Below are 12993 nucleotides of genomic sequence, written 5' to 3' on the forward strand. Positions count from 1 at the left end.
TCCCTTTTTTTTTTTTCTTTTTTGCACGAAAAAAGTTGGCGGAGTCGCCATCCCTTGGTCCCCCTCATATTTGCTTTTCCATCGTGCAGATATATACCTGCCCCTTGTCACGCACCACCTCCTTTTCAATTTGATAATTCCTGCGCTACTTCTTTTTGGACACTGGCGGTTCACCCCCCTCAATACAGAATAAATCAATCCTTTCTAGCTCTCTGAACGTTTCTTGAGAGTCGCTCCAAGACCATGGATTCACTCTTGACACTCGCCAGCCGCCAGGAACAACCCAGTGAACCAGCTCCTGCCTGCGATACTGGCAATGAATTCGATGGCCATCTGGGCCTGCGCGTCTCTGCTGTATTTGTGATCTTGGCGGGCTCCCTATTAGGGGCTCTCCTCCCCGTCCTTGTTCGACAGGATCCACACTCGCGTCACAACAGCAGAAAACCTCGTGTGCCGTCCTGGGTGTTCTTTATCGCAAAGTTCTTTGGTTCTGGTGTCATCGTGGCCACATCGTTTATTCACTTACTGGCTCCTGCCCATGAGGCCCTTAGCAACCCATGTCTTACCGGCCCGATCACGGAATATCCGTGGGTTGAAGGGATCATGTTGATAACCGTCATACTCCTGTTCTTCCTCGAGCTCATGGTCATCCGGTACGCACATTTCGGCCATGGCCATCATGACGAGTCTCCAGGAGGTCGTCAGACCGAGGCTGGCGTAGTTTCCCGGGCCGAAAAGAACCCCAGGGCTCACCGCCCAGGACCAGATCACCTAGATCACTCGAACGACCACCCCTCCGACGCTGGCTCCGACCCCTTCGATGGCGCCCACACGGCTCTATTCGAGGACTACAGTGCTCAACTCACATCAGTCTTCATCCTCGAGTTCGGCATCATCTTCCACTCCATTTTCATCGGCCTCACTCTCGCCGTCGCCGGTGAAGAATTCAAAACTCTCTACGTGGTCCTCCTCTTCCACCAAACTTTCGAAGGCCTCGGTCTTGGGTCCAGGCTCGCAACCATTCCATGGCCCCACTCGAAACGATTCACTCCATATCTTCTCGCGCTCGCATTTGGCCTGTCTACTCCAATCGCTATCGCCATCGGACTAGGCGTGCGCAACAGCTACCCACCGGAAGGCCGTACCACATTGATCGTCAACGGCGTTTTCGATTCCATCTCTGCGGGTATCCTGGTTTACACCTCGCTGGTGGAATTAATGGCGCATGAATTCATGTTCAGCACTTCGATGCGGCGAGCGCCGATCCGCACTGTCCTCGCCGCCTTCGGACTGTTGTGTCTAGGTGCGGCGTTGATGGCTTTGTTGGGAAAATGGGCGTGAAAAGAAAAAGTTCCTCGGCGTTATTATGGTTTTCTTATATGATTTACTTGGGGTTCATGAGTGGCCAAAATGAATATATAATACGGAGTATATACCCTTGCATTATCAGGTGTATGGCATTATTGGTGGGATTTAAATTGTCCCTTTTTGGCAAACCTGAATTGGCTTTTTTTTTCTTTTTTTCTTTTTCTTTTTTTAATTCCTGTTTCTAAATTTGCCTTGCTATTTTGATTTCAAAAGTGTGGGGGAATTTCGAAGTGTCAGAACTATATAAATCTAATAGTCCAAGTATGTATGCCAGCTACATAAAATGAAATATCGTTTCTGCCTCCTACCAACGTCCCTTATTTCTCCCCCCTTCTCTCTCTCTCTCTCACACACGTAGTCATCTATACTGCGTTGTTTTGGCTCTTTTCATACGCTTCTAGGCCCAGCAAAAGACAACGCGACGTACGACGAAATGAGCCCTAGATTTGATCGATAGATAGGCATGTTATGTCTACTGGCGCCCAGCGTTTACACAGATCACCCTACGGAGTACACTTCTCATGACGCAGTCGCAGCAACAAATCAAGCATTACCTGAGGCCATCGCCTGACAGTTTATTTAGAATACGGTTGCCCCCTGGCGCCAAAAATAAAATAAAACAAAATAAATGCTGGATCATTGGTCATTAGAGGGTAATAGGGAGGATGTGTATGAGGTGGACGGGAGGTGTATAATACGTCTGTCATGCATCATCAAGAGAAGTTATCTAGGCGCCCATGGAAGACACGTCATAGAAAAGAGCCAAACATGGTTGCGCTCGACGCACTCTGGGTGCTTTAGCGCCCGGCCCCCCATGACAAGATTCAAATAAGTCTTCGGGTTCCATGAGATGCTGATCAGCTGCCTGACGTTTTGAAAATTCGATTCACGCAGTATCCAGGCCGCTGGGGGAGTAAGTTCCAGATGTCTTTTCCAGCTGTGTGGCGGAAAATGTCAAGCAAAGAACCTTGTACTCCGTCAATCAAATAAATAGCTTTCCCAAAGTTCCAAACCAGTACAGCACCAGTAGTCACGGTACGAGTGACTTTGGGAATTATGTACGGCCTGTCTACCAGTAACAATATGACAACTGTACTTGGCCTGACGCGGCAATGGGCATTGTTCAAGCTGCAACGGTTGAACTAGCATAGTGAATGCTCCCCCATCCATACATACATTCCGGATCTGCGGTGATCCGAAGATGAGATAGCAAAAAGGATAACGAAAGATCTACTATTACTACCACCCGAAGGACCTTCGATAACGCAGGCAAGACTGTCGGCATGTCTCTGCTTGACTTGGAGAAATAGTTCTCGCTAACAATATTTCTGTAGCCCTTCCGCTGACGCCTTCCTCTCGGCGTCTCCACCCTCGGCGCTTACTGACTTTTGAGGCGCCTTGTGTTATCATAGCCAAAGCCCGTCCGGCCCGCAGCCGCAGGATCGTGAGCTGAGATGTCATGTTTCCATTGGCGCCACGGAATGGTCTGGGAAAACGGGCGGGCCAGATAGAAATCAGATATCGAACCCCATACCGGAGTGCAGACTACCCCAGACCCAACTATGGAGGACATGCGTGTAGCGCCGCCCTCTGCATATAAAAGGTGCTACTGATTGCTTAGCGAGTATGGATTTTTTTTTTTTTCTTCCTCAGCCAGACGGCCCTTCCCCCGCAATTCAAAGAGGGTTTTATTCATACCCCCCTTGGTCGTATGTATACCATCTGGGTCTAAGGAATCAGCGTGTCCAACATGGCATATTCTACCACCGATCGAAGGCGCGTCTACCTAGCCTGCAGAGCCATATTTTCGGGACAGAATGCTCAAGTTCGTAAAGCCAGGAAGGTCCGAGAGATCGTGGAGAAGCGGCAAGCCACCATTCCCCTTGTTAAAGACTTCGGGATTGCAAAAGTCGTTGAGATTTTACGTCTCTTGCTCGAAAACGGGGTCTTTCAGTCGGACCTGAAGGCCAAGGTGGAATTTCCAGAGCTTTTTCATTCCTTCCCAGACCGCGATGCGCAGCGTACGGTGACAGAAAAGTGTGCGGCACAGTCGGTGGCAGAGGCTCTCGACGAAATCATGTCTATGGGCGGGCCTGCGGACAAACAGGATAATGCTGGTGATATCGAGGACAGGGAATTGATTCCGCCTGCCGTTAAGCCATTGCCTGCCTTCGAAGAATTGAAACCGGCGGCTGAAGAAGATTATCCCCCGTCCCTCTACCCGTCGTATTTTCCGTACAAAGCCCAACACAACATTCTCACTATCGTCCAGAGCACTCTCGAAGATTGCTGCTTTGAGTTTGCCAAAAGATGGATCCCGTCTGTGCTCGACAGCAAGGGGTGGGATTGCGCAGAGGCCGTTGAGCTCACGAAGTGGACGAGTATCTTGCATTCGCACTCGAACAATCTTTCGCCCAGCGCTCTTCAAATCACCGGCCCCCCTTTGCGCGATATCCTCAGCTCAGCGCATCGAATCCGGCACACAGCTGTCCATCGGCTTCCAACGACGGCGCGAGGAATTAGCCAACTGGTTGAGACTGCCGTGAACTACACCGAAACCCTACAGGACTCCGTCCGCAGCCTAAAGCTGGATGAACTCCATAATGAGATCGATAGCAAGATCAAAGCCATGGAAATGAACAAGAATGCCCTTGAAGATACCGTCTGCCAAGAGCTCGACATCATCCATCAGAAACGAGAAGAGCTTGATAGGAAGGAGGCATATCTCATTGAAAAGATGAAAAAGGACGACCGTGAGAATAAGGCTCTGATAGGCTCGCTGCTGGAAGATTCAATCAGGAGAATTTTCAGTGAAAACGAGCCGCAGGCCACTATGGAAGATGACGAGGACAATGCGGGCTCTAGGTCAAACGATGAAGCAAACGGTTATGGTTGGTGAAGCATCCAAGGCCTTGGATATGTGGCGCCCCGGGGAAGCTGCACACACATGCATGGTATCTCGGATTAGGATGGGTTAAGCTAACATCGTACCATAGCATTCCAATCTGCTGCCCTCGGTTCAGCCTCCGCCCAATTGTCCGAATGCCGCATGTCCCCAGGGGAAAATGCTGATATGCCAAATCCAATTGAAATTATTGAATAATGCGCTTTATCTTTTACAGGAGTTAAAGCCCAAGCACTCAGCTCCTAGGTCATAGTAATTTGCATATGGATGATGGTGCTGATAAATATGCTCAGGCCTGATTAAAGGGATGGAGGGATTGGTTAAGGATTGATTAGGCCTTAGGACAGGTCCTGTAGGGCCGACGGGGTTTAGTTAACATTTCCGTAATTTCAAAGGAGGGTCGTGAGAGTTAGTTATCCTAATCAACAAGCAAAGTGAAAAGCCACAGCAACCTTGCTCTTATCCCAACAAGCCAACCAGATCTTATCCGACAACGTCAGGATGGCGTCTAAGCCAATCAATATCGTCGGGTCTCATACTTTGTGACAAACCGGCGGGTCAATAAGAAACAGGCATATATATATACTCATGTGCCTTTGTCTCTGTCATATGCTATCTTCATTGATGGATAATGATTGTATTCAGATGGATCTGTGGGGGGATCTTGAGCTAACTATACAATGATGTTTGGGCCATCTTCAGGGAAATACCTCGAAGTCCTCTCAGCTTCACCTGAACAGTGCAGGCCACTTGGATCTATGTACGCAGGCTCAAACTGGATGCTCCGCAAGATACTATCAAGATAGCTCATTGGTACTACAGTAGCTATGTCATATGCCACTTATTTTTTATTAGGCTATTATCTGCCCTCCTGGATTATACATTAGCTGTGTGAAGCAGTTGCGCATAATCCAATAATTCCCGCTGCTGGCATCATCTGCTGTTATATAGGGATATCCTGGTATAACAACCAGATTGAATTGAGAACAGATAGCAATGATGATGAAAGCATACCTGTTTCCAATCTCATAACCTATAAGGAAGCGATCTTTGCGCCAAAGAACCAGAGATCCGGTCACATCTGTGCATGGGATTGTAACTGCATGAAAAGTCATTTTTTGGACTATTGGGACAACTTTTACTGGGCTACTCCATTGAAAGTCAGACAGATTCTTGACAACCTGAAAAGGGTTTATAGTATGGGTGACTATCAATAGAGGAAGAGCAATGTCGACTTTATATGGATGACTGGCATCCCCACGCATAGGTACTCTATGCTTTTCTAAAGTGCCTGAATCAAGAGTATCATGTATCACACACCTTTTAAAGGGGTCGAAAGAAAATCCAGGTTGCTTTTGTTAATTTGAGCATAAACAGACAAAACAAACCAATGTTATCCTATCCTCCTGTGAGCAAGCATTACCCTGGCAGCGAGAAGATAGGAAATAGATAAACTCCAGAACCACTTTTGTGAACAAGAAAAGTGTGACTTTGATAGTGAAAATAGTAGAAAATAGGCAGGTTCCAGAAGCTAAGCAATATCATTGCACACGCCAGCCCGTTGCAATATATGCTAGCTTATCCAAGGCCTAGAAGATCAGGTATCATTGTTTAATGGATGAAGATCGTGAGAGTCATTAACATTTCATAGATCTGTAACCTTCATAGAGCATTGCACCCGATAGTATATACACAACCAACTCTTATATAAAATATGGAGGCAAAAATCCTTTCTCAAGGTTTTCAAAGCATGTATTTAGAGTGCAGACTTGCCACTTTTAGCAATACTCCGTCGAGTCCTCCTTGGAGATTTAACTTTTAATTCCGGGAACGGTATTGGCTCGCAGAGGTCTTCAAGCATACTGTCTCCAACATTTTTATTTAATCCCCATTTGTTGCTTTGTTCGTCAAACTGGTACGGCATCGATGCCGCCCAACTGGAATATTTTCGAATAACCTTGCCAGCATGTTCCGAGCTGGTTTTGAACCACTCTCTATGTGACCGATCGCAACCTTTACACTTGACTTTTAATCGAACTTCTTTCAACTCTGTTTGGACTAGCTTCTCAACCCTGTAAGCGTGTTTAACAAAGATATCTTCACGCCAAAGCTCCTTGACCTCATGCTGGCATTGTTGCCCCCATTTTTGTAATCTGGAGGAAACATCATCGCTAACACCAATTTTAACCAAACCAAAGTTGCCAGTGGACCAGTAGATATAGATATGTTTTGAATCCAAGTCCCGGCATGAGAGGGGCGCTCCAAGCTCCTGTCTGATAGCTTCTTTTATCGAAAGTGATCTAACAGCCTCGGGCTGATAAGGTAAAAAGGTTCCCAGATTATACTGCAGACCAAGAGTGCTCTTGCCCATGGCCTTTGAAGGTGTTTCTTGGCTCAAGACTTCGGCCTCAGCTTTCGCCCGTTGATCCTGGTCTTCCCGCAGCTTGTTGATCTCGGTATCGCTGTTCTTGCAAATCTTTTCGAACCAGGGTTCCACGAGATCCAAGAGACAATCCCTAATAGGCCCAAGCCCATTGTCTCGTTTCCTTTCCAACTCGGTCATTTGGCCATCTAGTGCTAGCAGCTCCTTCACTCCTGTCTTTGCATGCGTTTGCGAACACATCAACATTTTGACAATGCTCTCAAGCTTGGGATAAATATCCTTCCAATCGCTTTGGACATTGAGACTAGAAAGGCCTTTAAGAATATCTGTCGCCTCGTTGCTTAGATCTTTGTGCTTGTTTTTACATCGTCTTCCCTGTTTCGTGAGCGAGATGCAAAACTCTGAACTCTCCAGGATCCTACCACGAACAGCAGTGGGTAATATTGTGGCAAGTCTTGACTCGTTAAAGGGCATCTTTTGCAGAAAATGGGCCGCGTCCTCGATGGACTCGTTCTTGTTAGGACTTTTTTGACCACGGACATGTTTCGCTGCTTTCAAATTTACGGCCATGTCGGAGATTTCTGTTTGCATGGCCGAGAAATCAAAAGGGGAACTCGGGCTGGGTTTAGTTGATGCCTTGGACGGCGTCTGTCTCCTCGGGGTGACTGGATAATGGTGTTCAGCAAACAATAATTACACCCGTTGGTGTATTGACATACCCGGGAATGATCCTGCATCACTATCTCCTAATCTGGCTGCAAACGAGAATTCCATCCCCCCAGCATTGATGCGAGACGAGCATATCCTCTCTTCGGCCTGGCCATCCTGAGATGGCCCTGATTTCAGGGGAGGTTCCAGCCTGGGACGAGGTTCTTGCAAAATTTGCCGGAAATCCGATTGCAAGATATTGCGATATATATCGTCAAGCTCGTGACGCCTTGTATCGTGGTTGTTCATATTTGTGTGTCTCCCGGCGCAAGTGGTAACACTCTCCATGTCCGCTAACCCGGATGTTGATCCATCTAGTGCGAGATCTGTGCCATGCTCATTTTCATTGGAATGGTGCATGTTCTAAGTTGCAGGCCTGAAAATGAAATGATCAAATAGACTTGAGGGATGGTGGTTGAGCCCTGACGAGATTGGAAAACAGGAGATAGGGTCTTGAACAGGAGAACATCGCAAGTTGCAGCCCCATTATCATATCCAACTCATCGGTAATTTTTAGGGTCCTATGGCCATTTTTCCCTGCCCAGTAACCCCTTGGGCCTCTGACCCCAGGCTCGTAAAATACTCAGCCGCACACGCGATAGGTTACAGCCTGATGCGGCGCAGGGGCCCACAAGGACAGATAGTCACGGCACCCCTGGCAAATGTAGCCCACACCAGACCAGCATGTCTCTCAGCGAGTCCATTCGAATGTTGCAAGGCTTGGCACACGGGTGCGACAATAGGGCAGGGTATGAGCCAGAAGAGCCGACCAGCATGCATTGGAATCCCAGAGGGCTGGGCCAATGAGCCAGCGCCTTTCGGGCTCAGGCACTTCACAAAGAGATGGGGAGTGGTGGAAAACTAGCATGTTCAGGTGAAGGGTTTAAAAACACCCGGAATGAACGTAGAGAGCAGCGACAGCGAAAGACGAAGGGAGAAAAAAAAAAAAGAAAAAAACAACATACAACAGCTGGGATTCGCTGGTGGTCACCCACCCAACTACTAGCCAGCCGGCAAGTGAGTTAAGTACGGCTGAGCGGACGGGAAGCCCTGTTTTGCACTTCCTATGGTCGTATGTGCTTATAATATATGATAACCCTCTACTTGAGGTCTGCCAAAATTGATCCACAAAAAAGCTGGGTGTTGCTCCCAGAGCAAGGGACAAAAACATACAACAGCTGGGATTCGCTGGTGGTCACCCACCCAACTACTAGCCAGCCGGCAAGTGGTTTAAGTACGGCTGAGCGGACGGGAAGCCCTGTTTTCCACTTCCTATGGTCGTATGTACCTATCAAACTGTAAATCTGAATACAACAAGAGACCTGGCCAAAGAACAATTCGAGCTCTGACTTCCTACCTTGAGGCTTGGTCTTGAAAGTGATCTCGAGCGGTAGGTCGCAGACAATTACTAAAATGCAGTAAACTCTCTTGATCAGAAAAGTCCACTTCCCGTGAGTCATTGAAATCCTGTTTCTTTCCAACCAGTCACTCTTAATAGCGAGCCGATAAGACTAGTCTTCACTGCGGTAGTCGAAAGTTTCGAAGTGGAAGTCGGAAGCCACTGCGTCCTCATATACGGCATGAGAGGTCCTGTGCCTGAAGCTCCCACATGGAAGAATGAGGAACCATCTTCCATCTTAATCAGGATGAGCTGAACAAAACCCGTCTTGCCAGACAAGTCATCAATTGGTAGTTCAACAGACTAGGAGCCATAGTAAGTAGGTGCCACTATGACTTAGAGATTAGGGGGTTTCTGGTAAGTGGCCGCTTCTACCAAATATCACACTTGACACAGGAAGAGATCCACGTTGTCGCCACGTTGTCATCACTATGATCAAAGAGGGATCGTACAACTTGTCAAAAACTGTAGCGACATCTTGATGGGTTTTTGGGGCATCGAGGATGTTGACAGCAACAAACTGGACGCTATGACATAACCCAGCTCTTACTTCATGAGCTATCTCAAAGGCAACAGTGGTGTTCCCAGTGGAGTCAGTGGGTGTAAAGGCAACATTCGAATCGAGAGGAAATATAGCCAAACACTCGATTTTTATTTCCTTAGTCAAGTTATATTTCCCTGAAGGATGCTGGTGGTGTTGGATGGTGTCAGCGGACAGTGAAGAGGCTACCCTTCACATAGAGAAGTGGTAGAAGTGTGTGGCCAAAAAGCAAAGTTTTCGTTTTCAACGGTGTTCATTGTTGTGAGAAGTCACAGGAAAAGGCCGGCAGCGTTGGGAGCACTGAAAGCACGGACCAACCACAATTCGAATGAAGATGCCTAAGTTTCAGTTGAGTGAGGGGAGGATGCATCAGGCCGGCGGGTAGACACCGCAGATACATATATCGATCCAGCAACTGTAGTGCCTGGAACAATGGGTATAGAAGCGCGAATATGGGCCGTATGAAGGACTTCGAGACAGCTCTTCGTCCTGCCACGTCTTTGAAACTGGCTGTCGGATGACAAGCAAGTAGTCATCTCAGAGGTTCCTTGGTGAACACGCATCATCATCATTGATACCCCGAACCTCTGTACTCGTATTCGACTCCGCCATCGATGCAGGTACCAGAAAATGCTAGTGGTTTGTTTAGAGCAAATCTTCCTCGTCATGCGAAATAGAGTACCTAGAATGGTGGGTGCGTTCTTCCATTGACACCCGCTGCGGTACTGCTGGCCCACTTGCATTAATATGGTGACCTCGTTGGACATGCAGCTTACGTTAATGCTTTTCAGTATATTCACGGGAGCACAACTAGCGACGTCTTTTCGATATTAAAGGTGAATATCCCGATTCTAGACGTATACGCCATCAAGACTCATTTAGGCTGAGAGTCAGAAAGCCACATTAATCGTACAATCATTAATATGTCGCAATCCTGATCATGAATTATTTTTTTTCTCTGGCCTCGCTGCCATCTGATACATTAGAGCAGAACTAAGCTCTTGTTGTGGTCCACTGTCTATGTACCGCCGCGTATAAGGATTATTGGCAATAACTGATCGTATATACGCGTCAGTGACGAACTAACCTCGCGATCTACCAAGAAGTAGATGTAAAACCGAGGATCAATCCGGCAGCAATACAGCCCACTGCTCCCCAAAGCATGACCTTTGTCACTCTATTGTTAAGTGGTCTTCTGCCGGCGTTCCCTAGGAGAGTATAAGCTTCAAGCCGAATTGATGCATGTTTCCGGACTAGACAAATTACCAGGCCCTCCGCTTTAATTTCCTCCTGTGGGATTAGGCGACCCTGGACCTCTCGTTGGGCCGCCATCACGCCGACTCGGGGCCACATTAGGACGGACAGGATCCGGCGGTAAACCGTCGTCGTGAACATTAATTATAGTGAAGTATCCCGAACGAGCACTTGTTTGCCCGTCACGAGTTGTAATAACGTAGTCGCAGCCACTTAGCGGAGCAACTGGGAGGCTCGAAGACCCCTTTGCTCTGAGAAAGGCGTCGTCACGGCTGCGCCATTTATTGTTGTTGATGTTCTCTATAGAGCCGCGCATTAGCCATCCGCTTTTTGGTAATTTTTGCAGACGGAGATCGCGGCAACTCAGATGGCTCTAATCTGAATAATGAAACGGAGACGAGTCCCAGTGCTGTTCTTATCTGCACATACGTGTAATGACGTGGACTGTAGTTAAATTTTGGGGGAATCCCTTTCGAACTTCGAGTTTAACTCGTTCTGTATCAGGCGCTTCCCATCGAATCTCGACATCGAGACCGATCGTAAATCTATCACCATGGCTTGATGAGAGAACCTTGAAGCCATCGGCACGATTGAATAATGAGAAGCAGGTGGCCGTGGAGGTCCAGAGGACAACGGCGACGTAAAATCTATTCATTGGGACACCAAACCCATCAACATTTGAAATAAAGCTGCAAACCTGATGTCGGTTTGGACGTTCAAGGAGAGAACAAATTCTCCACTTTATGTTTGACGGCCATCCTGCACTTATCTAAAGTTGGATCCGCCAGTGGAGATCTGGATGCTTCAGACGGTCTTGCAGCGGCGTTCCCAGCAAGTCTACCTGATTCAGGAGGCCAACTGGATTGCCAGGCACATGGACTCTGTTCTGATGACCGTCACCTCCGCTTGCCCAATGCCCCTGGGGCTGAATCATCTGTGCTTCTGATATCGGTTGAGTCCTTCAACGAAACTTCCTCTGAGGACACATGTTTAGGGGGGCGTTCCAAGAGCTCATTGTCGCTTCGCTTCGCATTGCGATGGGATGGGATGCCTTGATAGCGACCTCATGAGGTTGAGAATTTCGGATATTTAGTTTGTCCGAGTAGAGACGATGCGCTTACTTCTTTAGGTTAGTTAGTCTATATTAAGGCGGACTATCAATGTTCCGCTTCAACTTCCGCCACCTGGGGTTCCTGCAAACGGGGCAAGTCGCTGCGAGCGTAATTCACCTGGTCGGTGATAGCTGGGTCGAGTCGCGACGCGGCCCTTACTTGCAACTAAGTATCTGAGATGGGCTGGATTGGATTCGGGGCTTTACTTGTCTCCGCTTCGTACATACTGTACAAACACCCTCCATATTCCTGGGATTTTGGACCATGGCGCTGTTCAGAGCATCGCAACGCTCCCCTGACGCCCGCACTACCAGCAGCCAGACAGATACCCGAGACCGATATCGAGCCCGAGCCCAAGCCGCAAAACGAGCCATGTCTGTCTCTTTCGCAACTAGAGATGAACTCTACAGAGCGGAGTTTATCTTCAGATGACGGTGGACCTAACGACGCTACCCCTAAGGTGTCTGCAATTTCGACCCCGCCCATGTTGGACATACCTATATTGGATCTGGATGAAACTTCCACAGGGCCTAAAACCCCAGATATTTTGGCCCAAGTGGCGTCCTATCCGATTCCAACGGCATCAGGATCTCCACGCGCACCAGAGATACGCCCGCCGCCATTCATAAACCCCTCTATATCCATGCCACCTCCTCCACCGCCTCAGAACCTTTCCGCTCTAGTGAAGCCTGCCGGCCTCATGCCTCCTCCACCCCGACCATCTTCCCGCGTCCCACTCCGCCCCCCACCCTCCGCCGCATCATCTCTTCGAGCCCCTCCTTCATGCACTCCGGCGGGCAGCAAGCTATCCAGCAGCACACTTTCACCTCTAGGCCTTCCAGGCAAACCGCAAAGATCTTCGCGGCAAGTCATGCTTGAGCCGGGACATTCCCCCTTAGATTGGGCGGCCCTAACTGCGGATCCGCGAAACAACCTTCGCGGCAAGCACCTTCCTCCGGGTCTGATCCGGGTGACACCGTCAATGTTAAAATTGCACAATGGACGGAAGGGGTATGACGCGTGGACGTCTTACCAAGGAAAGGTATATAATATCACTCCATATCTGCCGTTCCATCCTGGCGGAAAAGGGGAGCTTTTGAGGGGTGCAGGAAAGGACTCGGCCAAGCTCTTTCTGGAAGTACACCCATGGGTTAATTGGGATGGGATGCTGGGAGAATGCATGGTGGGCATTTTGGTTAGTGAGCATGAGCCTGAAGAACGCACAGGATCATTAGATGAAATGGACTGATATGGCCTGAATTTTCCTGCGCCCGGCCCTGCTGTGGTTTGTTACATAGAATGTGTTGTGATACCCGGACAATT

The 12993-nt window shown here is 48.5% G+C and overlaps 6 protein-coding genes and 2 non-coding genes across 8 annotated transcripts; 3 read left to right on the forward strand and 5 right to left on the reverse strand.

Annotated features, from left to right (window-relative positions):
- Positions 1-243: 243 nt before the first annotated feature.
- Positions 244-1657, forward strand: CIMG_08081 (ZIP zinc/iron transporter; the record flags this gene model as incomplete). Its single annotated transcript, XM_001240917.2, has 1 exon — positions 244-1657. One exon carries the CDS (start codon positions 244-246, stop codon positions 1339-1341), a length of 1098 nt encoding a protein of 365 aa, XP_001240918.1. The 3' UTR covers positions 1342-1657.
- A 1461-nt stretch (positions 1658-3118) lies between these two features.
- CIMG_08080 (uncharacterized protein) lies at positions 3119-4471 on the forward strand (the record flags this gene model as incomplete). Its single annotated transcript, XM_001240916.1, has 2 exons — positions 3119-4259; positions 4365-4471. 2 exons carry the CDS (start codon positions 3119-3121, stop codon positions 4469-4471), a joined length of 1248 nt encoding a protein of 415 aa, XP_001240917.1.
- A 1429-nt stretch (positions 4472-5900) lies between these two features.
- Positions 5901-8063, reverse strand: CIMG_08079 (uncharacterized protein). The gene is made up of 2 exons (XM_001240915.2): positions 7376-8063; positions 5901-7321 (listed from the first exon to the last, which is right to left on the reverse strand). Exons 1-2 carry the CDS (start codon positions 7722-7724, stop codon positions 6030-6032), a joined length of 1641 nt encoding a protein of 546 aa, XP_001240916.1. The 5' UTR covers positions 7725-8063; the 3' UTR covers positions 5901-6029.
- Positions 8064-8322: 259 nt separating this feature from the next.
- Positions 8323-8438, reverse strand: CIMG_15510. Its single transcript, XR_001099890.1, has one exon. It is a non-coding gene; the product is annotated as a 5S ribosomal RNA (ribosomal RNA).
- A 92-nt stretch (positions 8439-8530) lies between these two features.
- Positions 8531-8646, reverse strand: CIMG_15511. Its single transcript, XR_001099891.1, has one exon. It is a non-coding gene; the product is annotated as a 5S ribosomal RNA (ribosomal RNA).
- Positions 8647-8820: 174 nt separating this feature from the next.
- On the reverse strand, positions 8821-9840 carry CIMG_13270 (uncharacterized protein; the record flags this gene model as incomplete). Its single annotated transcript, XM_004445048.1, has 3 exons — positions 8821-9066; positions 9149-9451; positions 9703-9840. The coding sequence occupies 3 exons, from the start codon at positions 9838-9840 to the stop codon at positions 8821-8823; spliced, it is 687 nt and encodes a 228-aa protein (XP_004445105.1).
- A 289-nt stretch (positions 9841-10129) lies between these two features.
- CIMG_08077 (uncharacterized protein) lies at positions 10130-11578 on the reverse strand. The gene is made up of 3 exons (XM_001240913.2): positions 10988-11578; positions 10571-10858; positions 10130-10512 (listed from the first exon to the last, which is right to left on the reverse strand). The coding sequence occupies exons 1-2, from the start codon at positions 11211-11213 to the stop codon at positions 10584-10586; spliced, it is 501 nt and encodes a 166-aa protein (XP_001240914.2). The 5' UTR covers positions 11214-11578; the 3' UTR covers positions 10130-10512; positions 10571-10583.
- Positions 11579-11796: 218 nt separating this feature from the next.
- CIMG_08076 (uncharacterized protein) lies at positions 11797-12968 on the forward strand. The gene has a single exon (XM_001240912.2). It carries the CDS (start codon positions 11849-11851, stop codon positions 12917-12919), a length of 1071 nt encoding a protein of 356 aa, XP_001240913.2. The 5' UTR covers positions 11797-11848; the 3' UTR covers positions 12920-12968.
- The last annotated feature ends 25 nt before the right edge of the window (positions 12969-12993 follow it).

This window comes from Coccidioides immitis (genome assembly GCF_000149335.2).
Source record: "Coccidioides immitis RS genomic scaffold supercont3.3, whole genome shotgun sequence".
Classification (NCBI taxonomy): domain Eukaryota; kingdom Fungi; phylum Ascomycota; class Eurotiomycetes; order Onygenales; family Onygenaceae; genus Coccidioides; species Coccidioides immitis.